This window comes from Lepidothrix coronata, unplaced genomic scaffold (genome assembly GCF_001604755.1).
Source record: "Lepidothrix coronata isolate B3197 unplaced genomic scaffold, Lepidothrix_coronata-1.0 Scaffold3, whole genome shotgun sequence".
Lineage (NCBI taxonomy): Eukaryota > Metazoa > Chordata > Aves > Passeriformes > Pipridae > Lepidothrix > Lepidothrix coronata.
Genome location: NW_016690183.1, coordinates 12,806,716 through 12,831,946, shown reverse-complemented (window position 1 = coordinate 12,831,946; position 25,231 = coordinate 12,806,716). Strand labels below are relative to the sequence as shown.

Sequence of the window (25,231 nt, the reverse complement as noted above, 5' to 3'; positions counted from 1 at the left end):
CCAGACTCATTAAGCTTTCTCTGTAATATAACATGATTGTTTATCTATCTGAAAATAGGCTATTTATGCCACTTTAGCACCCATAAAGCTATTGACATAAGCCAAAAAGTTTAAGTATTTCATGCTGCTACTGTCAAAAAACTTCTTAAGAAATATGCTTTTTTGCAAATTTTCTCTTGTAAATCTGACTGGAAAGAAGTATTTGGTGTCCCAGGTTTATATGAGAAGTGAGTTGCACAGAACTTATTACTGCCTTTAGTTTACCATTTAGAGTATTTCAAAAAACGTTTGAAAACATATGAAATACAATTCAGTTTCTTTCCTGAGGTAAATATTCTCTTTTTGTCCATTGAGTTAGCATAGCCCAATTTTAGCAAAAAAATATTTTTAAAGACAATCATATTTCTTTAAAAAGTTGTTTACATCTTCCTTTATATTTAAAACTTCAATCTCACTTCAAAGAACAAAATTCCTGGTAGCAAAACTTGATCATTATCTTAACTTTAAAAGTTAAAATCAGATATTACACAGAAACTTACACATCTTTTAAATACCCCTTTCTTTCTTGACTTTCTCACAAGTTTTGAAAAAAAAAAAATAACTGCTCTTCAGGTTAATAGTTTATTTTCTTGTTCTCCTTTCTAGATAACTCTCCAAACAGTTAAACCACAAGATCTTTACATGGTCAACACTACACTAGTTTTCAAAACCCAATCTTAGTTCAAATCCAGGCCCACACTGCCTCATTAATGCATTTTTCCAACCATTGTGCAGCTAAGGAAAATATGTCAGACAAATGGTGTCTTTTGATGCTTTGACATGTTTAAGGAGAGTAAAGATTTTTTTAAAAAGTATTACCATATGAGCATTTAGTATCTTCTGTAATTTGTTGGAGTCAATATAACCCATAATACACACCGCAAATAATGAAGCTATCTAGAATGAAAAGTGAAAGAGAAGTTAAAACAATTTGTACTGGTGTACTCTTTCCAGCAGAATATACATTCATGCAAAAAAAGAGATTATTCAAACAATCATTAACTTTTCTACCTATTTTTTTGCTAAGTCAGTACTTAGGCATTTCATAATCATTTCTATCAAAAAACCTATTGTGGTGCTCTGAATAACAATTATCAAATATAGTTAGATATTTAAGAAATAAGTATTCAGCTTTATAAAAAATGCAAGTCACCAAAATACAGCAGTAAAGAATTACCTTTCACCCTTAGATACAAAACAAAATAAAAAATTAACCCCCCCTCCAAATCAGTCTAAAAACCTCAAAGAATAATTCATTAGGATTATTTAACTTTTCAGCAAAATATGGAAACATCCCCAATTTGCTGCTGAGGAAAATAAGACTGGTTGATTCATTGATAAGGCCTCTTGTTAAAAGTCACATGGGAAATTAATGAAATTATGAAGTGAACCCGTAATTTCAAATTTCAGGCCCAGCATCTTAAACAAGTTATAGTGACGAGTTTCTCACAGTATTTTACAGAATTTACTGGCTTCCTCTTCTGCAGTTAGAACACTTGCATACCACAGCATATATTGATAGTTCAAAGCTATCAATTCAGACTAAGCAACATCTGCTTCAAGTAGGACAGACAAGTGAAAAGGTATGGAGACATGGATGGATTTCAGTCAACAGGCTACATTTCAATTGACTCAAACACTAAGAAGGTGTGCTGTATGACAGTATCTTACTGCTCACATTAGCATTTGCTATATTTCAACACTAACTAAAGTTGCCTCAACTGTCCAAAATCTCAGACAGTAAGATTACAGCGCCACTCACAGACTCATCAAAATTAAATAGGAAATCATGCGAAATCATGCCAGATATTACATGCCATGCAAACACTGCTTCATTTAAAAACTAAGACCAGCCTTAAGAGATGCAAGATCAATGCCTTTTTTTTTTCATTTTTGTACTTCAAAATACAATTTTTTTTCTTGTTCTTATATACTGATCTCAGTCTGGAGGCTCTTTTTAAGGGAAAAGTAAATTTTTTAGTCCTGGAAAGAGAACACTGAGTGGTGTAAGTGGTCAACTATCAAACTCAAGACTAGAAAAATATTGATGTGATAAACGGTGAGAATCTTTCCTGAGAACAAGAGTGAAATCCGGCTAAAAGGAAAGCACTGGTATAGTTGTGAATTCAGTAGTTGCCTATACAAAGCAGTTAATTTGCCCAGATTAGACAAAGAGGCTCCTCGGAGGTAAATATGGGCTTACCTGAGTTAGAAGAACGAACTGAGCAAACTGCCAGGGAAGCATGAAAAAGATATTAGAAACACACAGTGCAATCAAGCTTCCTGTATTAATATTCGGAATCCTTGGGAAAAACAGACAGAATAGGCATCAGTAAGTACAATTACACAGGTGTTTGCAAATAATTGAAAAGCACAATAGGAAATGCAATAAAAACACAGTTACCTTGGGAGTTAGCTAACAATATTGATCAACTACAAATAACATTGCTCAAGTAAATTTATTATCCTTTTTTTCTTGAGTTTCCATGACAACAGTTCTGATGCTTAATGTTTCTTAACTACTTGATGAGTCACTGATTACCAAACAAGTCTTCTCCTGCTATACAGGAGAAGTATGTTGTTTGCAAGCGGTTCACCTTCTTGTCACAACTCTACAGTCAGGTCACAACCATTTCCACTTCAGCTGGAATCACGACTATTCTCAGAACAGTCTGCATTTGAAAGTGATTTCTTCCATATTTACTTTCTGCTAGCAATCCTGAGTGATGTTTCAGGGAAGGAGATAATGACAAATACGTGAAACTCATCTATGACTGAAACAAGCCCATTCTCAATGTCCTGAAATAAGTGCTATTTAAAATATTTAATCCTGTGTTAGGTTCAAGTTCAAATCAGAAACATGTTATGTTTCAAATTTCCCTAAATTCTAGACAGTATGTATCTTTTCCTGGCATAAAAACACAAATAAGTGACAAGCATGTAATATTTTTGCTTTAGACATCAGTAAGTACAAAGCAGTATGACCTAATAAAGGAAAATCCCTTGTTATAAATACTAAGTTCAGCTAAATAATAAATACATTGCAAATCTGATGCAATGGAGTTGGTGGAAAAGCCCTTACATACGAACAATCACGCTTATTTTCCAAAACAGAGGCAAGACAGTAACACAATCATGTAGCAAGCCAGAAACAATCACAGAAAAGCAGGGCAAATGAACTCAAGAGCATCCCTGCATTCATGTAATTAGACTGCTCTAAATCACTGGACTAGTTAATTAGACTAGTTAATTAGTCATAGAAAATTGCAAGAACATACTAGCTTATGGGTGCCTATAGCATCCTCTGTTGCAAAGCATAGGCTTATTCTAAGTGCAACCAACATACCACTCTCCAAGAGGGACAAAACCAAATGATGAAGTATCAGCTTGTTTCTCATGGGAAGGAAGGGACATCAACCAAAAATTCTGATTTTTACTTTAGATACGTATTTGCCAACACAGTAATTCTGATTTTTATGTTAATCATGTCTTCAAGTTGCAAAGTTTTTCCTTTTAATAAGTGAGTAATATGACTGCAGTTCTACTGGTGCAGCGTCTGCAATGTAACAGCCACAGGAAAGTTTCTGTGTTAATGATAACATTGCTACAGCACACAGAGGCACTTAAATATTTAGATAAATGCATTTAAATAAATGTCCTGTGACATTCAATTTTTTTAAAGCATTGTAAAGAGCCAAGTATAAATTGAAAGGTACCTGAGAATATAGGTCAAAAGCAACATCTGCAGCACAAGGAACGGGTATGAGAAACTTTCACGAAGAGGTGGAGTCCACATGACGCGAGTGCACTAAAAATAAGAACTGGGTTGGATGACAACATTCACTGATACATTTCCATAATTCTATGCACTTGTATTTCAGTATTAATAACTACAGATACTTTAATAAAGCAAAAATCGATTTACAAGAGATTTAGACACAAAGTTATAAAAAACAAGCCAGGAAGCAGAAAAGAGCAGGGAAAGGAAGCAGCTTCCCAACTTGAGGCCTATGATGCACTCTTTAACTAAAATAGATCATTGCTTTTCCAAAATTAAATGTGGCAGCTACAGAACAGCCAAGAAAAAAGCCAGGACAGCAGCTGCTTGTCCCTGCTTCTGCCGAAAGTATCAACTCCTTCAGGTAACTAAAACCATTCTCAAACTTAGACAGTGACTTACCACACTTAGAAGAAGAAAGTGTGTGGGAGAGAGGATCTGAAGGATAAACCAATATACTCTTCATAAGCTAGAGTTCTCTAGGTTATAAACATTTCACATTTCTACTAGCAACAGCACATAAAGTATAAAATCTGAAGCTGCCCTCCAAACCAGGCCAGCAAAACTGAACATGAGAAATCAAGCTCATACAGAGCTTATACTAACTCATATATTTCACTCTTTAAAACTAATAAAGCAAAGCATAATACAATGAAGTCAACTGAATAGCTTTTTCAATAATTTCCTAATGGGATGAGTGGCAAATAAATAATGGTTCTCATGGCAAACGGCTCAGCTACAAGTGTCATTGTTTATATTCAGCTCTTTATAAAGTGCTTGCAGATGGCACTGACCATCAAAAAAAATAATTACAACTTTAAAGGACAACTTTGACATACAAAAAATAGGTTCAAAATGGCTATGAATAGATTTGCACTACAAATTAGAAGTAGGTTCTTTACAACTACAGAAAAAAAATGGAATTCATCTTAACATGAACCACAATAAATCTATGAAAACCCTGGAGGACGTTGATGCAAGAATGTTCTTTCTCCTTTGCTTCCTATCATCTTAAAACTGCTTTTCAAATACTGTTTTACTAAAGTCACTAGAATCAACATTGTATGATTCCTTGCTTATTGTTTTGCTATTTCACAAACACATTAAATTATTAGTGTAAAAAAAATGCATAGAAGTAGTGTTAAATAAATGCAAAGTACAGAAACCCATCACATTAATAACAGTTCTTGCTGTCTAGAAGAACTCTTTGCAAAAGCTACACCAATTATCATTAAAATAAAGCTTTCATAAATATATATACTAATGTGTTGTCCTCAGCTGACTGCACAGATGTGATTGGTTAATTTTATTTTATAAGCAATAAATATAATCATGATTATTCTAAAGCAGTGAAGTCATTTTGAATATTTTTCAAGATGACAGCAATATTTGATTTACCAAATCTTTCAATACTGGAAGAGATAAAAGAGGAAAGAAATGATGAGCCAACTATAATATAGAACCATAAAAAGGAAGCATTATCTTAAAAGTAGATTGACTAACATGGGCCATGCTGTTTTTCTATATTTGAAATGTGATGCTAAACTCAATCATCTCTGGATGATTTATCAAGGCTGTAAACCAACTCTGCTGCAGGTATAAATGTATCAGATTTGACTAAGCTCGAAATCATTAAAACAGAGTAGCACAAGCACAGCACAAATAAAAACATACAGCCTGAGGATCATTACCTCAAAGCCAGAAGGCATTTTTAAATACCTACTTTTACATAGCATTAGAGCTGAGATACCAAGACTCACAGACCAGGCTTACTCATGCAGCTCAGTCCTATCCTTCCCAAAGAGGAAAGCAAATTTTTAGCAACTGGTCTAGCTCGACTGTACGTACTGTTGAACCACATGCAAGGTGATTTGCTCATAATCAGAGGCATATAGAAGAGCTGCACATGTGCACAGACGCACATCCACAGCATGTGATTCACATGTATTCACACATTGAAGCAAGATCACCTACGTACATGTAACTACATATACTACCATAATTATATACACAACAATATCCAACAACTCCTGAATTATTTTATCAGCTATAGTACAAACACAAAGAGCCAGCTGAGATCGAACACTGCACCCTCTGCGAGTCATTCCTATTGTTTTCCAGAGATCCATACAACTGAGCCTGAATCAGGGTCATCCTACTTAAGCTCTGCCTAAGCCCAGACTACATCCGTGTAGAGTTATGCAGATCTGATTTCATGCCCTTCTCCAAAATACATGCATTATCTGTTCTTTTCCCCCAAGTCAAGTCATCCATTAAGAGTAACATGCTCTCCTACAGTCTCTGATGGATAGGAGAACTGCTTGTGCCATAATGAAATAAGTGTTTCTTTTCATTATTGCTACCACTTTTCAGGTCATTTCTTTCTGGAGTTACACTTATCACCTTCACAGATTTGGCAAAACAGTGTTTATGAGTATTCCCTGCTCATTTCACTTCAGAAGGCCATTAAGAAGAACAGAAATCCACACAAATGTATTTATGCTTTTATAGCACCAAAAAAGTTTAGCAACTCTGTAATGTTTATCTGGTCTCAACCAGGCATGGGTGAAAGTTCTTAATGTGGGATATTTAGACAAAAACATTTCAAATGAAACTTAAAAATAAAATAGCTATTTCATCCCACAGATTTTTGTTTTATAATAAACTGTCAAAGCTCAGTATGAATAGAAGCATCTTTAATTCTGTTATGTGCAACTACATATTCTTACTACTCAGTGTTCTCTATCATGGTCAGCTCAGATAAATAAGAAAACAAGTCATAAATTCAACACTTAACTAAATTATAAGGTAGTTATTTTCCATCTGCATTTTAAGTAAAGTAAATATGTATATATATATTATATATATTATATTATTTGTATTTATGTACATTTTCACACATAAAATGAGCACTACAAAATAACCCAACCCAAAACGAAACATCAGTACTACAGAGGTTCCTCTGTGCTTTTTTTTTTTTTTGTATTCATGAATTTCCAGTAAGATATATACCAATTTAAAGTAAACTTTCACCATTTCTGAAGCTTACTCATACGGTACATGAAGCCTGGTGATGTCTGGAATGGGGAGAAAAATAGAGTGTTTTGATGTTTTGAAACTTGTGCTACTAAGATTTAAATCTCAGGACCACTTTACAATATATATCCTTTCTGATTTTTTATTTTAAGCACCAAGGTGACACATTGAACTGTGCAACACATTTTCCAGTCAGAGCCTATTTTGCTTTCAATGTCTTACTTGTGTATTTAAATTGAATTAAAAGTTATTTAAATTCATTCCCTAATAGAACTGCAACATCACTACATTTAATGAAATTAGAATTAGCTTAAACTTCAATAATAATTAAAAAAAAGGGGTGGGGGAGAGAGACCTACCTCTCCATGATTGAAAAAGAAACACATCACGGTAACAAGGCCTCCTAGACGGCTCCCACTGTGAAAAGAAAAATAGGTACAACAGAATCTTATAATGGTCGACGTTGAAACATGAAGCAGGACTTGTGTACAGGTAAGTTTATTGGGGGGGAGGGAAGAGAGGAATGCTTTGAAGCATCAAGGGAAGGCAATCAACAAATTACATACAGTATTAAAATACTAGTTAGATAATTACTTCAGAGCAAACCAATTTTCTGCAGAACACCAATTTTAATGTTAATAACTTGTAAAACAGTTATTCCACTCCTCACAAACTCTGGTTTAGATCATTACATCTGAGTGCTTTTAAACACCAGGCAATACAAATGCAGTACTTCTTCCCTAAGATGCTGAGCAGTAAATTTCAGAGTTTGTGTGCTCAATCACCCAACAGGGAATTTTGGTCTGAATCTAAGATTAATTTAGGGTAATCAAATCAAGCATGTTCAAAAAACACATTTAAAAATTAACTCACTATATGGTCAATGCAAGATACAACTGAATTCTTATGTGAAATACTATGATGTTAACACAAGGAATCTTTAATACCCTTGACCTAAGGATTTTTTACATTTCCATACCAATCAAATTCACCCACTGAATAAATAGCACCACGAGGTCAACACTAAACCCAAAGATATTGCTTAGATTTAACCCATCTCAAAACAGCAATAGATAAGGTTGCAATTTGTTTGGACAGATTTGTAACTACTCATGTTCTATGACATAAAGCAACATTTTTGTGCACACAAGTGCACTACTACTGTGAACGACAGAACATACCATTTTTGCTACTAAACAAAAGCATCAGCCAGCTGTTATGATTATTAAAAAACCCAAAAATAACAAAACCCCCAAACAAACAAGTAAAAAACCCCCTTCATATCCTCTCAGATCCTTCACCCATCACTAGTATACAGGTTAAACAGAATCAGTAGGTTCTAGGTACAAAATCAGATACCACCTGAGCGGTAAAACAACCTTCAGGAATTGTGCATTTTTGCACATAAAACTCAACCTTACATTCCATAAATTCTAAAAGCGTCAACATTATAATGCAAAATGACAAAATAACATGCTCAACATTAAAAATGTTAATCTTGGAAACAAAGCAAAATTTGCAAAAAAACCCCACCCCAAACCAGAAATAAAATTCAAGGTCTGTGCTATCTAAAGAAAGTAGTAAGAAATGAAGAGTTTACTGGTTTTTCAATGACACTGATATATAAAATGTGGATTTCCATATACCTCCCTTAAGAGAAACATTACAAGTGAATTGCACAAATATTCAAATCTATCTACTTCTGCAAAACATGAGATATTCACTTCCTATGCTAAGGAATACAAATACAGACGCTTTACTCCCAAACACCTCTTTCTATTGTCACTGTCTGCCCTGTGATTTTTCTTATTTGAATGATCAGTACATGCTTCAGAGAGAGAAGGAAGAAATCACAAGACAGTGAAGCCAGAGCATGAATGAGGGGGACAACCAGTTACATCTCTGAGAGGAAAATATAGCTGCCATTTAATTTTTTGGAAAACCAACAGCAACAGATGAGGTAAACAGAAAAGCATTTCCACTTCTGTTTTTCTGCTGAATGTGGAGTCTATTTTTGTATGAAAGTGTATTACAGTTCCTGAAATTTAAGGACAGATACTGAAAACACAAATTTATAGAAAAGGGGAAGTGTATAGAATCTATCTCAAAGAATGCATTATCTTAAAAAATATTTTGCCTTCTCAGTTAAGTTAAAATTGAAAGACATGCAATATGACTTGAGGCAAAGCATTGGGAAAACTCCAATCTTGGTTAAAAGTACACCATCATTTAAACTTTGTTTAAAAATGAGCTATGGTGATAATTTTTAGAGCAGAAACCTGTCAAAAGCTGTTTAAAACATGTACAGCATCTACTTTTACCCACAACCTGGTGGTACCAATGAGATACCTCTTCACTGAATTTTATGCAATTTTTTTCCAGCATCATCATTTATTTTAAGCAAAAAGCTTCTCTATTTCAGTAATCTTTTAGTGACAACATATATGGAATAAAAGCATTCCTGCTGTAAAAACAAAAAATCAATACCCAGTAAAAATATTTTAACATTCCCGTTTTCAAATTCAGTTTTTCAAAACTGAGAGCGAGTACCAACTAAATAGCTCAGTCTCAACCGCCTTACCTGAGGTATGTACCGTATATGAAGAACAGTGACATCATTAATCCATTCAAAAGAAAAATCACAGCAACATAAAAGGAAGCAGGGTCTCCCAACCCTAAGAACAAACAGTTAACACATGTTGTCAAATATAGAAGTAAGGTCATATTGCTTACAACCTACCACGCAGTCAGTATACTATCCTAATATATTTACAGAAAGACAACAAAAAAAAGTTAATGCCATCAACATTAATGTAAAGATTCAATCAGAAGACCATAGCTCTGAAAACACAGAAAGAGGAAGGGTAGAGGTGGCACTGGGGCAGTCAGCAACAGAACAAGCCAAGAGGGACACATTAACTGCAGAGAAAATCCTGCAATGTTTAGAAGGCATAAGCACCACTAAGAACATTTTCTACAGATTATATTTTGATTTCATAGAGCTTTTTAGAACAGGTTTGTTCTCCCTAGACTCTCATTTCCCATCCCTTGCAGGAGTAAATCCACCTTTAAACATATCACACACAATGCTCTTGGCTTTCTTTCATTATAAGCCAAGAGATTTTCCAGTAATGCAAGTCTTTCAATTTGTTCATTAACAGACACTTCTGTGTTCACACTTCTGCTGTTATTCTCTTTCCCACTATTTCTTTAAACCCTCCTGACTCTCATCATTTCAGCAAAACAGCATGAAAAGCCTTATTCATTAAAGAAAATGGTAGCAAAACTCCATAGTTTCGTATGCAAAACTGATTATTCACCATTACTGAAAATACAGCAAGACAGTTCTCTAAAGCAGGATGATGATATGCTCACCAAACATGGTAGCCTCAGTCGCTGGTGTTTTCATTGGTTTGGTTTTTTCTTACAAAAAACAGGAATGGAAAGTTGTACATGTATTCACTGCTTATTGCTTCTAACAGAATTAGAGAAAGTGAACCATTCGAGCTCTGAAGAAAGTTGTTATAGCCTTTGTGCAAAGGAAAAATACTAACCTGTCATCACACAAAGGCATTTTAAATGATAAAATGAAACAACTTCACAAGCTACCATCTACCATTCAGCTTTAACCGACTGTAGAACGTCTTGAAAGTGCTTCTTGGTAAGGTACTTTTATCATATAATACTGACATGACAAGCCAGTATTTCACATGTGGAAAAAAACCCCTAACTAACAAAAAAGTGGTAGTGTCCAAGCTTTGGCATCAAAATCAAGGTATAAGGTAGAAATTCTTATGTTGAATAGTCATGAGAGGGAGAGGATTGTTCCCAGCAGAATCACTACATATGATTTCTCAAAAAAATCTCTAAAATTAGGTGAGGAAATATAGAGGGTAAATTCTGAAATGTAGGAACTTGGAATGTACTTGGGATTGTTCAGAAGTTACAGAAATTTAATACATGTACAGTGGCTTCCAATTACATTTAGGACATCTTATTCTTTGTAATAGGTCAACATTATGAAGGCTTAGACTACAACTATGAAGTTTCTAAGTGCAGTATAGGAATTCAACCCAGGTAGGAGGAGCTATCTAATAAGCAAAGCCCACATTCTCACCCCTGGTGTTCTTAAAAGTCTCTCTTTTTCATGCTTCTCACTAATGCTGTGAACCTGACAAAACCCGGGGTTTAGCCAAAAAAAACCCACAGGAATATTTATTATTTCTGAAATATATAAAGCCACAATTATATGCTTCCAGGAAACAAACAGAATAAAACACAACTTACCCTCACAGCTTTCAACAGGACTAAGCCCTTTTCCTCTGTTTACAGTCCAACACGTTTTTGTTGGGACACCAAGGAAATCCATAACAGTAGTATACATGCGATACCAGCTGGCGAGGACCACCTAGGAGGAAAACAGGATTTGAAGTTTCTGAACAGGAACTTTGAGATTAGCTCAATGCCCAAGGTAACCTGTCATGACAACTGGCCTCATCTGGGATTATTTTTAAACTCGGAATTTATCTCAAAAACTTGGGATTTTTGACTATGGTTTCCTAAAGTCATCCAACACAGACCAAGTGTTCATTAACAGACTAAAATTATGCCTGCTTTACAACAGAAATAATTTCATGCATCAAATTGCCATATTAAAAAAAAAACCCAAACCAACAACCTATAAACTTCAGTATTTTCTGGAAGGTTACTCATTTGAGTATTTTTGTTTATCAGATATTAAAATCTCAGATCTTGTTGACATAAGACAGTTAGACAAATAAAATCCGTTGAAAACAACTAGTTTTTATTTCACCTGGCAAGAATATTAGCAGACCAAATCTTTAGAGTTTTACTCTGATAAATTTTTATATAGGTTAAATTTAAGCATGCATTAGAAAGGGTTTCCAGACGCAATGTAAGACAGCAGTTCCATTTTCCATGCAAAGGTTGTAATGTCCTTATAACAACAACCCAATTAAATCTCAACACCTGACACAGAAAACATCAGTACTTTACACACAGAAAAATAACAACTCATCTCACAGCAAAATCATTAGTTAATAACATTACCAAGCTATTCTGTCAGGATATAAGTGACTTTATAGAGTTCATAAATGAGTAATGTGGCCATTCCAGTTGAGCTGCTTTGAAAGTTATAACCCAGGGGTTCCCAGACTGAAAATATGTTTCACCACTGCAGTATTAGCTGTCTCAGCCCTGTGTCACAGAAAACACGTATAAGAAAGATGATTCTCTCTTTTCTTTCCCCATACAATTAATAAAACTCTTAATATCACTTCTATCTTCAACAAGGGCAAGAGGGAAACACAGAGAACATGTCTGAGAATGTGATGGAGTAAATCCTCTTGGAAAACACTTCCAAACTTAAAAAGCACAAAAGATTGATTTGAAGCTATCAGCATGGATTTACAAAGGTAAATTTGTAACTACACCTGCCCAGCTTTATAGCCTCCTGAGATGACTGAATTGATAGATAAGGGGACAGCTGTGAATATCGCTTTTTATCTGGTGCCAATTCTGTTCTGCATCTTCAGACTAGATGACAGTACAAAAGAACATCCTCAGCAAGTTTGCATGATGATGATACACATTGGAAGGAGTTGCTGATGCTTGTGCTGCCATTCAGAGGCATCTCAACAGGTTGGAGAACTGGGCCAACAGGAATCTAATGAAAGGGAAATCCCCTACACTGGGGAGGAATAGTGCAGTGCACCAGTACAGTTGGGAGCTGACCAGCTAGAAAGCAGTTTTGCAGAAAAAGATCTGTGAGTCCTGGTGGACAATTTGTACTTGAGTCAGCAATAAGCCCTTGTTGCAAAAAAAGCCACATACATCCTTGGTTGTATGTCACCAGAAGAGGAGCAACCCTTCCCCTCTATTCAGCACTGCTAAGACTGTATCTTCAGTGCTGAGTCCAGTTCTGGGCAGCCCACAACAAGAAGGACACAGAATAAAGATGACTGAGACAGACTCTTTTTGGTTGACAAGAGAAGAGACAATGAAAACAAATTGAAACACAGGAAATTCCACCCATACATAGGAGAAAACTTTCTTACTTTGAGGGTGGTCAAACACTGGAACAAGCTGCCCAGAGGTGGAGATATTCAAAATTAAAAGGAGATGACCCTGAGCAACCTGTTCTACTTCACCCTAGTTTGAGCAGAGCATTGAGACTAGATGACCTTCAGACATCCCTTCTAACCACAACTGTTCTGCGATTCTAAAACTCATTAATTTTTAATACCAGGGCTCCAATCATGATGGTTCACTTCATCTGTGGCCTTTACACACTCCCAATGTAAATCTTTTATATTTAAAATACAGCTTTCTAGATCAAGACTCTGTGCCTCAACATTGTGCCTTGTAAAGCGTGCTATCCTGAATTCCTGGAAGCTTTCTGAACATCTGTGCCCTGGTACTTCTCACAATGCATAGGTGCATACACAAATGTGTGCACACCTGCCCCATCTCCAGACAGGCATCAACATGACTGGGGAACCAAATCCATATCTTTCTTCTTGTCACCTGAGTGTGCTTTGTACATAATCAACAAAATACATATGGCAGCTTAGAGACATCTGTCTAGCATATTTGCATCACCAGCCCTGAAGCTGACATTACCCAAGCACATGAAACGTTCTTGCTGAACTGTCGCACAAAAAAAACCAACGGAAATCCAAAACTAATTCATCTTAACCGCTTAAGGTTTTTATGCCACAAGTGTTTGTATCTGCTGCAGGTGTTCCAAGTGAATACTTCCTAAAAAGGTACCAGCAAAGGTATCAAGCAAACCAAACATCTCTTGCCAAAAGCTACTTTACGTGAAACAGTTAACACGGGCATAAAAATGGAAGCAAATCAGTAAGCAGTACAAAATTGCTAGGTCAATTAAAGCACAGTGGTGTTTCTGGAATTTTTACTGTTCTGTATTAGATGAGGCAGAAAACACAGAACTTGGGAAAACAAAAGACTAGCTCTCAGGCCCAGGAGATCTCTGCAGATGAGGTCAGTCCTTTGCTGTAAAAGAACGTGCAGAACAGTCAATCTTTTTTACTAGGTGCCTTAGAGTGAGCACTTTAAAGCCATCTACATGCATCTTTGCAACACTCCTCATTTCAACTCAAATTTTCATTATCACTGCCACACACTGAAATATCAACTGTTCCATAACAACAAACAGCCAGAGAACCAACTTAACACATTATCTCCCTGCCACACATTATCTCTGCCATTTTGCATCTGAAACGAAACCACCACAATTACTAGAACAATCTGACTATGCAGCAAATACTTAGAAAATCAACTTTATTGGGACTATAACATGGTACAAATACAAAGACTGCCTTGCTGCTTTCCATAGGGTTTTTTTTACCATTTATAATTATAATTTACATGAACAATGCAGTTATTGCTATAGACTCATTTTACCTTTTTTTTTCTCCTTTACCCTTTTTTTCCCCCTCCTTGAATTTTTCATGGCTAGTACTGACTATACATACAAGTGAATTGTTTTACTTCTCTTAATGGGTTTGACATCCTATTTAGCAATGGGATTTCCAGGTCGGTTTTGATTAATTGAATTTTGAAATCCACTAAACAAACAAACATTTTATTAAAATTCAGCCTAAATGCTACTAATGGGCTGAAAGAGCTGGAAAGATCCCAAAAGATCATACAGGAAATGAAACATTTTCAGAAAACATGACTGGATACTGAATATCAGAAAGAAACATTTCACTGCCAACAAATAAATCCACAAGCGTCTTCCCACCACCCATTATAATCATAATCATAAAATTAGATAAACCTGGACAACACATTTCAAATGTCAAGTTGCACCTATTGACAGTTTTATAAATGTAGTTATGTGCAAACGAGAGTACTCAAGAAATGCACTTAAAACAACCCCCAAATCACTATTTACAGAAAGGCTAGACGTTAAAAAATAAATGACTGAAAGTAGCAGAGGAGACTATTTGTCTGCTTTGCACGCCCACACAGGCACAGAAAAGATGAATGAATTCATACCTTATCACCAAATTCTACGAGCCTGTATAATCCTAGAAAAATCTGAATGAAAAGACAAGCCTACACATTTTGCACAGTAATCAACCTAATGTTCTTACAGAATGTCAGCCACTACATCTGATTGCTCTTGTTTTGATTTGATCATCTAATTTACTTAGTCATGTTTCATGGTGATACTAATGACTCTCTAAGAACAAGTTCATTTGACCAGTATCTGTGATTTTGGAAAGTCAGACTATAGGTGAAGTCAACAAATCTTTCTCATCTAAAGAAAATAACTTTTTAGTACCAAATAAGGCATATGTTCCTAATGTGACATTGCTACAACTGATTTGCAATCCCTTTGGAGTTAAAACAAGCAAACCCAAAAACAAGTGATATGGCAACAAAAGCAGTCATCTATTTAGCATTTAGTTCTTCCAGGGTAAGGAATTAAGAAATCAAACTAAACCACTACATGCAACTTCTACAAATACACACATGCCAAGAACTCTTACACATACAGTTCCTGAAAGCATCTCTGCTCCAGCAGATCAGGAGAATGAGTAAAAATGCCAGTACTGAACAATTACAGCCATTATTAGTTGGTTCTCCAAAAAATAGGCTGTTGTTGACACATGGAGTTACAGAAATGTATATTTAACCAAGGGAATTTTCCCCTTTGCAAAATGTTTGAGACACGCTGGCAAAACTGTAAGAGACTCTGACATTTCTGTACTTAAACACATGTTCTTTCTAGAAGAGTAGGAAAGTAATCTAACCAGGTAACAAGTCTAACATCAAGTATGTACAAAACAACAGCAATCAGTTTTCCACAGAGGAATTTCCTTTGCAACATCTAAGTAAACTATTACCACTCACAGATTTTATGGCCATAGTGAACTGTTAGTTTTATGTGTCCTATACAAAATGCAAGACAAAATAACCTCTTGCTACCTGCATCACTGCAGTCATTATTATCACATACTACTGATATTTCATGTCATATTTCCTGAAGTACATAATGTCAGCAACCCACTTGCTCTCAGTGAAGAGAACAAAAGAAGACAAGAAGTACAGAATTGGACTGCAACTTGAAGACTGCACAAAATAAATACTAAGATCTAGAAAGCATTCACATTTGACTGAACATACTCAAAGTCTGAAAACTGATCACAATGTATGAAGTAGCTTTATAATTTGAAATCTGAAACTAAAATTCTGTATTTAAGCAACACTTCATTAGTCACCTTATCTTAACAATTTTCCAGAGTAACATTTCTTACAAATTTGTAGTCAAAGCTAAAGAAAAAAAGATTCACAGAAGGTATTATTTTTAAAATATAGCTCACCTCTGGGTAAAGATTGAACCTTTGTAAGGTGTTAATCACTAAAGGATATTCAGTTAGTCTGTCATTCATAATTGCCCCTACTCCATTCCAAAACGATGGTGCCTCGATAATGATCTTGAAGTAGGAATAATAAAGACCCTACAGGAGAGCAGAATTATTATTTACAATTAAAGAGGCCACTTCTTCTTCATGAACTGCCATATACAAGCTTCATTTTTAAACAAACTTTCTAATGTAACACACAAGACAAACTTATTCAAGAGGACTATCCAGTTTCTCAAATCTCTTCTGTTACTGTCACTGAAACAAGCAATGTGGGTTTCCTTCCACCTTGTTTCACAGCATATCTGGAAATCTTTCATTTCATCTGGTATCTATGCACTAGCATAGCATTTCACAATTCTCAAAAGCAGACAAAAGGTGTATACATATGCAACATTTATTAAATAAATATTTAGAAAAATGGCTGCATAACAAGACTAAAACTGAAAGCAAGGTATAAGGTACTTGCACAGTTTTGTATTTTAGATCCTTTAGAATCATACTTTTAAATTATATTTAAAGTGAACTGTGAAGCGACACACAAATACTCTGCATGTGTAACGCATGTTAGCTGTAAGAGATCAATATATTTACTTATCCAGAACGCATTAAAAAAATTTGGGAAGCCCATGATCAGATTACAGACAGAAGTTTTCCAGCCACTGAAACATAATCTAACCATTTCCGTGCGAAAAGCCATTTCTCTTTCTAGTGTTGACAGGTGAGAAAAATGACGGTCGTTTTCAAATAGAGCTGTTATGTGACACCTGTTAAAAAATAATAATAATTGAAACCCAATAAAGAGGCTTAAAATGTATTAAGTCATAGATACCAAGGAACATTCAATGAAGAAACAAAGTTTACTTACAAACTGCTATTTTATTTACTCACATATTATAGCAATATTCTCCTCTATTTAGATAATTTTAAATTGAAAAAATATGAACCCATAGAGTATTTAGTAAATTCTATTACGGCATTAGTTATAATACTATAATGCTATATAATACTGTAATGTATTTTAATTTAAGGGCAGACATTTAATGATTAAGCAACAATTTTCTACCTGAAAAGCAGGCTTTACTCTTCTCTGAACAGGCTTAAGAAACCTGTCACATCAGCTTCACAAGAACAGAACTACTCAGCTCACTGACAATTTAGTTTTGAGAGGAAAGATCTAAATATAAATTATCCCAATATCTTGTCTAAAAATAAGTAAAAGTTCTATTTTTATTATTTTAAAATACCATATTACTCTCAAACAATAAATTTAACCTTACCAATGTAGGACTCCTGCAAAAACAGCTGTAAAGGAAACAAAAGGTGCGAAGTTACTCAAATAAATAACTGAACATGAAATCACGTTCATCATAGTAATTACAGTACTATTTCACAGATGCACAGAAGGTACTCAAGACTCCAGAGGAAGAGAAGAATAGGAACATCTGAATTAACTTTCATGGTCAACTCTCTCAAAATCTGAAATTATGCTGTGCTAATCAGCAATAGGCAATGTTTCCACCTATATCCTGCATCACTCAAGTTGGACCACCAGCATCTAATGCACATACTACATCTATCAACAACAAAACTGAATTACAAGCATTTTTTTTTAATAAGCACAAATATTTTTAGCATTTATGACACCTCCTGTGACTGTTCACTCAACTCCTGCTCAGATTTTTGCCAATACACAACTCGAGCTAAGGCCTGATGCATGCTACAAGCAGCGCTGCTAGGCCAAAGCAAGGGCAAAAAACAGGCAGGACCTGGTGACCAGAGAGGGCTTAAGGTCACTATGCAGCCATTATCACCTGCAGCTTCCTGTCTCCTGCAGCTATAATCCTTGCATATGGATTGTCCGGCAGTGTCCTCAGAAACTGCTAACTCATGGAAATGCTATAGACCAAACTTCCAAGCTGGAAGGTATAAATATGTCAGCTTAGCCAAAAAGTTTTGGAAGCTGCTGGACTGGTGAGGCTTTCATACGTCCCAGTGTGATACAGGGGATGCCTGCACCGTGATGAAAAATGAAGGATGAACACTCCCACCATCATCTAGGTAATTATCTTGCTCACAGGTGCACAGGTTAGAAGCTTCAAGCTGAGCTCTGAATTAGAGAACCTGTGAGTTCAACCCCTCGTGCCTTAAGTGATGAGTAAGTAAATTCCCATGTTAGACTAGTCTCTACAAGGTGGACTGAGTCCTTGTTTGTCATGTTTGTTTTCTTCCCCCATGAGTTCATTAAATAAATTTTAATTTACAAACTACATTTTGGTGTAAATATCAGAAATCCAAATGGACCATGACAACTAACACAAATCTCATTGTGACTATAATTGCTAGAAAAAATAGACTGCATGCAGTAACGTTCCATTTGTCCATTCGAAGACTGTCTTCGCTGCTGTCACATAAGTACAGAACAAGGGAGGTAATCTGAGGGACAAAGGAAAAAGACAAATGATGATAAAGCAGTAGGTTAACAATCTAGGTCTCTGACCTCCTGAGCATGACAAGATCCACAGAGAGCAGAAACTACTCCATTTTCCTTGGGAAGCATTGACAACATATACAGAGCTCAGTATGGAAGCAAAGCCAGCATAAGTGAGGGATAATGGGCAGGCATTTAGGGGGATCACAGTGCTCCTCCTAGACTGAAGGTGTCTTGGTTGCCCTCTAGGCACACAGTGGCTTTCTGCCACAGAAGGGTCTGGTAGACTAATTGTCTTCAATCCATGAAAATCTTTATGGTTAATGAAGAGCCCTCTTATTCACATAGGCTATACAGAATAGAGAGAAAGTGGAGAAAATCACCTGCCCTACTTACACCCAGCTGGGGCCAGAAAGGTGCTGAGCACTGTGTCTCTCTCCAGGGTGCTGATCAGCACACAACTCCCCCCATTCCTGGGCACAGCCCTTGCCTCTATGGCGATGTGGAATGGATCAAATTGCTTACACATCAGTAAAACATACAGCAATGCCTGCACATCGATGCAGAAGACAGTCAGAGAGTTAGTGAATGCACATGTGTTCAGACTGAATTTTACAAGAGTGTGGTTGGCTGCTTCTGGAAAGCAGCAGGAATAAGAGAAAGAAAAACACCTTTGCAAAAGCACTAAATTTATGTGGAATGGGAGTGGACTTAACGTACGTTTCATGTCCTAGTATATACATATCCAAACCAGATATTCCTCCAGTAAAGAGCCTGGAAGTGCTGGGATGGCAGTACTTGTTATCATTGTCACCACAAGGTTCACAAAATTAGTTTGCTGCATTACGATCTAATTTTAAAACTAAAGTTTTGTATATGAAGATCTGCAAGGTGAAGCTGGGCAAGACAGAAATTAAAAATAATTAAAAAAAAAAGAAAAAAATTACCTAACAGGGAAAAAAAATTCTACACTACCTGCCTGTACCATTTAACATTTAGCTCAAGTTGAACACTTCACATAGTAGTTGAGGTTAGGCAAGGCTGGATTCCAGTTAGAAAATGAAGACCTCAAACTTTTACTTAAAACTTCCCATTATTACATATACTTTCTGGAAAAAAAAAAAATCACCAAAGAATTGCTCAGTGTAAGCAGAACTTAACGTCTTCTGAAAGGTTCAGGAGCTGCAGGCTTTTTTTTATACTAAGGACATTTACATTAGTTCTCATGGAAAGCTGCAAATTTCTTTTTCAGAAAAGCAGATATTGATCTGACATGGAATTCCGGGTAAGCACATTAGCTATATCAGCAATGCAGCAAACCATATTCCCTAAGAAAAACACATTTTGCAGTAATTCTATGGAATGAAATAGAGCAGTCCATATCTTTCTTAGTCATTACTTATTGAGTAATAATTGCACATTGGCACAGGGCATTATTTCATTTCTTAGCAACATTCCTAAGACTCCCAGTAAGATTAGATGCTGAAATACATTCACATATACACATACCACATCTACAAAAAAAAAAAATTAAAAAAAAATCAATTTTAAGACAGATTATATGTTAGGTAAGAATATACAATAAAGTCAAATGCATATTAGCTACCAATACTGTTCATTATCTCAAATTCACATGGTTCCAAATAAGCCAAATATGCAGTATTTTATTGATGCAAATAAATTATCTATTAATATGGAAATTACATTTCACTTTCAAACATAACATTTATTTCATTGAGAAAACAATATCTCTCAATCTTATTCGTCAGTAAATGTTTCATTTAAAGTCAATGCAGGAACAGTAAATACATTCACAGTTATTTTGGAGAATTTCATACACATTTTTACAAAAATTCACAATATCACTCTATTATAAATACAAAATTAAGACCTTTCATAATCGCACAGCAATGTAATTACTCACATTTCAAGAGACAATGGTCTTAATTCATGGACTTCCACTGTGAGTACAAATCGGCATTTTTCAACACACTGCATTAATCTAGTTTCTGATTCAAAACATTCAGATCAGCTCTCTTAAATTACCATCCTTTGATCCTATTAATGTCCTTACTGGGGAAAGAATGAAGTAGAGGACCGGAAGGGAATACTATAGTCTAATGCTACAAACACTTACACAGCTACTATGTACTTGAACTTGCAGGTGCCATTTTCTCACCCAACCTAAGAATCCCGAAAAGCAAAGCATACAATAAGATTTTTGCAGACTAGGGCTATTATGTAAAATCTGATAGATTTCCTATTTTTGCCTGTGTGCTGTTCTAAGAAAAGCAATATGAATGGCATCTAAAAAGGATTTTAATTCTGGAAATTAAATACTGAAGAATAAAGCCATTCTTTGGCTTCATTTACCAAGAGAACAACAGATGCTGAGATACTGTAAGCTAGCAGGATGTGAAGCATACAAGAAACTAATACTTGGCAAATACCCACGAAGTGTTGAGGTAGGAATACAGCAAAACTGGAAACAATGAGGAACCTGCAAGCACAGACTACTTCTGCAACTTAGTCAAGTTGTTCCATTTTGAGATCCTGTTCAATATAAAAAGGACATCTTCAAGAAAAAGGCCTCAAGTCAATGGTCATTTAAAAAAAACCCCAACATAAGAGGGCAAAGTGTAGTATAAGGCTATCCTTGAAATTTTTGACAATTTTATTGCTGCATTGGAGGTAATTTGCATGAGAAAAAATTTCACACTCTAACAAAACCAGCTCCAGCTCTGGGAGCCTGTTTTTAAAACATGGGCCTTAAAGCTTAAGCAAAATGACAACAAAAATTCAAATACCAGTAAAACTAATCAAACCCCACTATTTCATATTTAGTGTATTCTTTGCTACTGCAAATATTGTATGTTATCACATAATTTGCTGTCAAGGTCTTACTGCTATTAAAAATGTAAATACCTCCCTGATGTATTTAACTGATTATCTGAATTTCACAGACAAATTCAAGTTCCAGAAATTATAAAGCTCTTTCCCTAATCTGCTCTCAAATTTCAATCAAAGAAAATAATTTTTCAATTTTGACCATCAGTTTAATGTTTCTATGTCATTTAAGTAACTGTGAGTCTAGGAAATGCTGACTAAACAGATGTAAGCAAAGCAATTCAGGAACACTATTCATCAATTAGTTTGTAATCTAAGGGTTATTTCCCTGCTATTCCTTTGCAATGTAATTCATCAAACTGAAGAAACTCCCTTTGGCAACCAGGACTACTGGTGTTGTGATTAATAGTACTAGCATCTTTGGAGTACCATGACAGTCTTTTACTATAATACCTTTAAGGGTGTATATAACCGTGCATCTTACAAATACGCTACTACTTAACATTTGCTGACTTTAGGAATGCATTTCTTATTTAATTTCACAAACACTTTAGGTGCTTTTTTCAAGACTTTGGCCATTAGCCATTTCATTATTTACTCAAAAATATTCCCAAATAACATCTGAACTTACATCCCCCTACAACTCTATGTTCTTCCATCCATAATTCTTCTCAAGCAAGCTGTTTTGAATAAATTACTCAATAAGAATTGCTGCTTTTTTCCCCCCCCCTAGAAATTAATGACTGAATAGGAAAGATCCATAAATATCTGGAATTCTTTTTCCTACAAATGTTGTGATACCACATCAACTGCTACAGTAACAGCTTTACAAAAGTTACCAGGCAGGAAGTTATTTCCTGTCCATTTTCAACATAAGCTATGTTTTTGTGTTTTTCCAAGCTGTATTTACAAATACATTTTGACAGTTTACAATTCCGGAGAAAGAAAGGTAAAAAGAAGAGCATTTACCTCCCAGATATATTTCTTCTACTTACCCAGAAGAAATGTGAGCCATATCTTGCTATCAGCTTTTATGATGAAGGCCTTTTTGTCGACAACAAATACTGCCAAAAGAACACAAGTACCTTAAGAACAGCCCCTGTAAAAGGAACTCTGAACTTTGCAACATCAGTTTTAGGTAAAAATCTTGACTAGACTTCAAAAATGCTGAAATTTCATACAGAAAGTTCGTAATTACACATAAAAGCTTTAAACAGCACAGATAGACTATTCAGGTGACTATACAAATCATTAAGTTTTTTATTTCTGAAAGAATATCTACAAAATAGCTTGTCAAAGGAGGATTTCTACACAGGTATGTTACCGACAAATGTGTTCAAACAGGAAGTCAAGACTTTCAAAGTACACACAACCCTCCACGCTTTCAGCAGAGCGTTATCAAGAAACAAGCTGGTCACGCCAGCACTATGAACTGCGCTAGTCAACACCACCAGAGGGACTGTTTTAACAAGAGTTAGTTACACAAACAGCACGTTTCCCCACTTCTCCCCCAAAGGATGCTGAAGCGGTAAAAAAACTCTCTTCCTTCCCCTTGCCCCTGGTTCTCGCCGATCCCCGTGTGGCTCTTGTCAGCTTTTCTCTCTTTTTACCGCCACCGCGATGTGAGGGGCTGGAGGACGGGCCCGGGGAAGGGCGGGAGCGCGACCGACCCCTGTCCCGGGCAGCGCCAGACACCGCCCTCCCGCCTCCCTCCCTCCAGCCGGGAGACCAGCGGGATGCCCGCTTCCTGCCCGCCACCCCCGGACCGCTGCTTCCCGAGGAAGGACGTCCCGGCGCTCCCTTCCCCGAGAACAGCCACCGCGTACCACGGGGGCTCGCCTGCCGTGCCGGGACACTCGGAAAGAGGGGCTGGAGGCGACACCCAGCCCCACCGCGCTCCCCCCGGGCGGAAGGGCTGCCCCCCATCCTGGCGGGGGCACAGGGAGCGGGGAGGGGGCAGGGTTCGGGGTAGTAGCCTCACCTCGGAGCTGCTCTCCGAAGACGCGCAGGAGCCTCAGGGGCCCGCGGCGGAGGGGGAGCGGGACCTGCTGGGCCGCGGGCCCCTCCCGGCAGGATCCCCGAGGGTCGCCCCGGGCTCCACGCCGGCCACCGCCTCCCTTCCGCATGGTGCGGGCCCCGCCGGAGAGCTGCTGCCTGCCCGGCGAGTGCGGCCGGCGGCCGCGGCTGGGGCTGGCGCCTGGCGACTGCTGCTGCTGCCCGGGCTTGAGCGGCGGCGACTCTTTGTTCCTGCCTCGGCTCGGGACGACCATCTCCGCATAGTCCCCGCCGGGGCCGGGGCGCCGCGCCGGAGGGGAGGGGAGCCGAGCCGAGCCGATGAGGGCGGTGCTCGGCGAGGAGCTTCCCCCACCCCCTGGCAGGGCCCGGAGGCCACGGGGCGGAGCCGCAGTCGGCGGGCTCGTAGTACCGGGGCGAGGGGACGGCCGATCCGCGCTCCGCCGCCGCCCGCTCCGCCCGGCTGGGCACGTGGGGGAGGGGGCGGCGCTGCCGGCGGGGCGGGGAGCGGCCCCCGCGCCCCCCGCGCCCCCCGCTCCGCCCCGCCGCTCACGGACGCGCCGCCCCCTCAGCCCGGCGGGGAGGAGGAGCGGGAGGACGAGGAGGCGGGAGTGAAGCTCTTCTCGCTCACCGCCTCCCTCTCTTGCCAGAGGGCCGGGGGAGGTTTTCCCGCCTGTCGCCGAGCGGGCGGGGCTGCCGCCACCCTCACGCAGCTGTGGTCTCTTGCCCCTGGTGTTTCTCTTGGTTGCCCTTCCCGTTCCCGGGCCGTTCAGCTTTGTAAGCGTTGTTAAACCGAGCCCACCCCAGAAGTGCCCTTCCCCCCGCCCAAATTGCCAAAATTTTAACTGCCAGGAGGTAACCCGGCTGTGTTTTTTATTGCCATGTCCTAGGGGCTTCCCTGCCACAGAAGACATCCTTCTTTCCTCCTCTTGCACCTCCTCGTTATGGAATTTAAACGTGGGTTTGCCTTACCATGTGCCAGCAATGTGGCCTCTCACCCCAGGAGCACCAGGCTGCTCCAGCCCAAACCTTACTTTGGGTTCAGAGGTTAAAAGGCCTTATTATGCACAAGTTCTGCATAACGCGGACCCTTGAGGTATTGTTTTATGACTTTTCCAGAGCAGTTCTCCTCAGGAACTTCTCAGCAGCAACCACTGTAGCTCCTACTGTAACAGCTGGAATTACTGTTCTTTGAAGAGCATTGAATGTACAGCACAACTGCCAAACAAGACCCAGCTGCAGAAAACTGTCGTTCCTCCTCCTACCAGTGCTTTAGCACAGAGCAATGCTTAGGCAGCAGCTCATCCAATAGGGATACATTAATTTAGTTACCACTTTTTGATAGTGTTGATTAAGTATAGCAGAATATAACATCTTCAGTAACTGCAACCTCTCCAAGCAGATCCATTTCATTCTTTCCTCCCTAACATCTTCTTTTTGTCCCCTGGAAGTCCTTTCTTGATCGTACCTATTCCCTGCCTCCTAGATGCTCATCATTGCTGTCTTCAGGCTTTTCTTTATCCCTCTGCTCTCTTTATTTCTCTCTTTGGTTCTGCTCTCAAGTTTTCTACGTTTGAAACTCTGCTTCTTTTTCCTGGCTTTTCCTTATTTTTCCTCTGTCATAACAGATGTAGGTCTCTTTCTAAAATGTTTACCACCTCTTTC

General features: G+C 37.8%; 1 protein-coding gene across 1 annotated transcript in view; it reads right to left on the bottom strand.

Annotated features, from left to right (window-relative positions):
* Nucleotides 1–23,823, bottom strand: part of DPY19L1 (dpy-19 like 1) — a 45,423-nt gene extending 21,600 nt beyond the window's left edge. Inside the window, exons 1-11 of the mRNA XM_017823491.1 lie at nucleotides 23,535–23,823; nucleotides 22,549–22,617; nucleotides 17,556–17,580; nucleotides 16,955–17,042; nucleotides 16,234–16,371; nucleotides 11,141–11,261; nucleotides 9,435–9,528; nucleotides 7,213–7,270; nucleotides 3,756–3,847; nucleotides 2,243–2,342; nucleotides 859–936 (exon numbers count right to left, since the gene is read on the bottom strand). Of these exons, the coding sequence (XP_017678980.1) occupies nucleotides 859–936; nucleotides 2,243–2,342; nucleotides 3,756–3,847; nucleotides 7,213–7,270; nucleotides 9,435–9,528; nucleotides 11,141–11,261; nucleotides 16,234–16,371; nucleotides 16,955–17,042; nucleotides 17,556–17,580; nucleotides 22,549–22,617; nucleotides 23,535–23,823 (1,152 nt within the window). The remainder of the gene's footprint in view (nucleotides 1–858; nucleotides 937–2,242; nucleotides 2,343–3,755; nucleotides 3,848–7,212; nucleotides 7,271–9,434; nucleotides 9,529–11,140; nucleotides 11,262–16,233; nucleotides 16,372–16,954; nucleotides 17,043–17,555; nucleotides 17,581–22,548; nucleotides 22,618–23,534) is intronic.
* Between the last annotated feature and the right edge of the window lie 1,408 nt (nucleotides 23,824–25,231).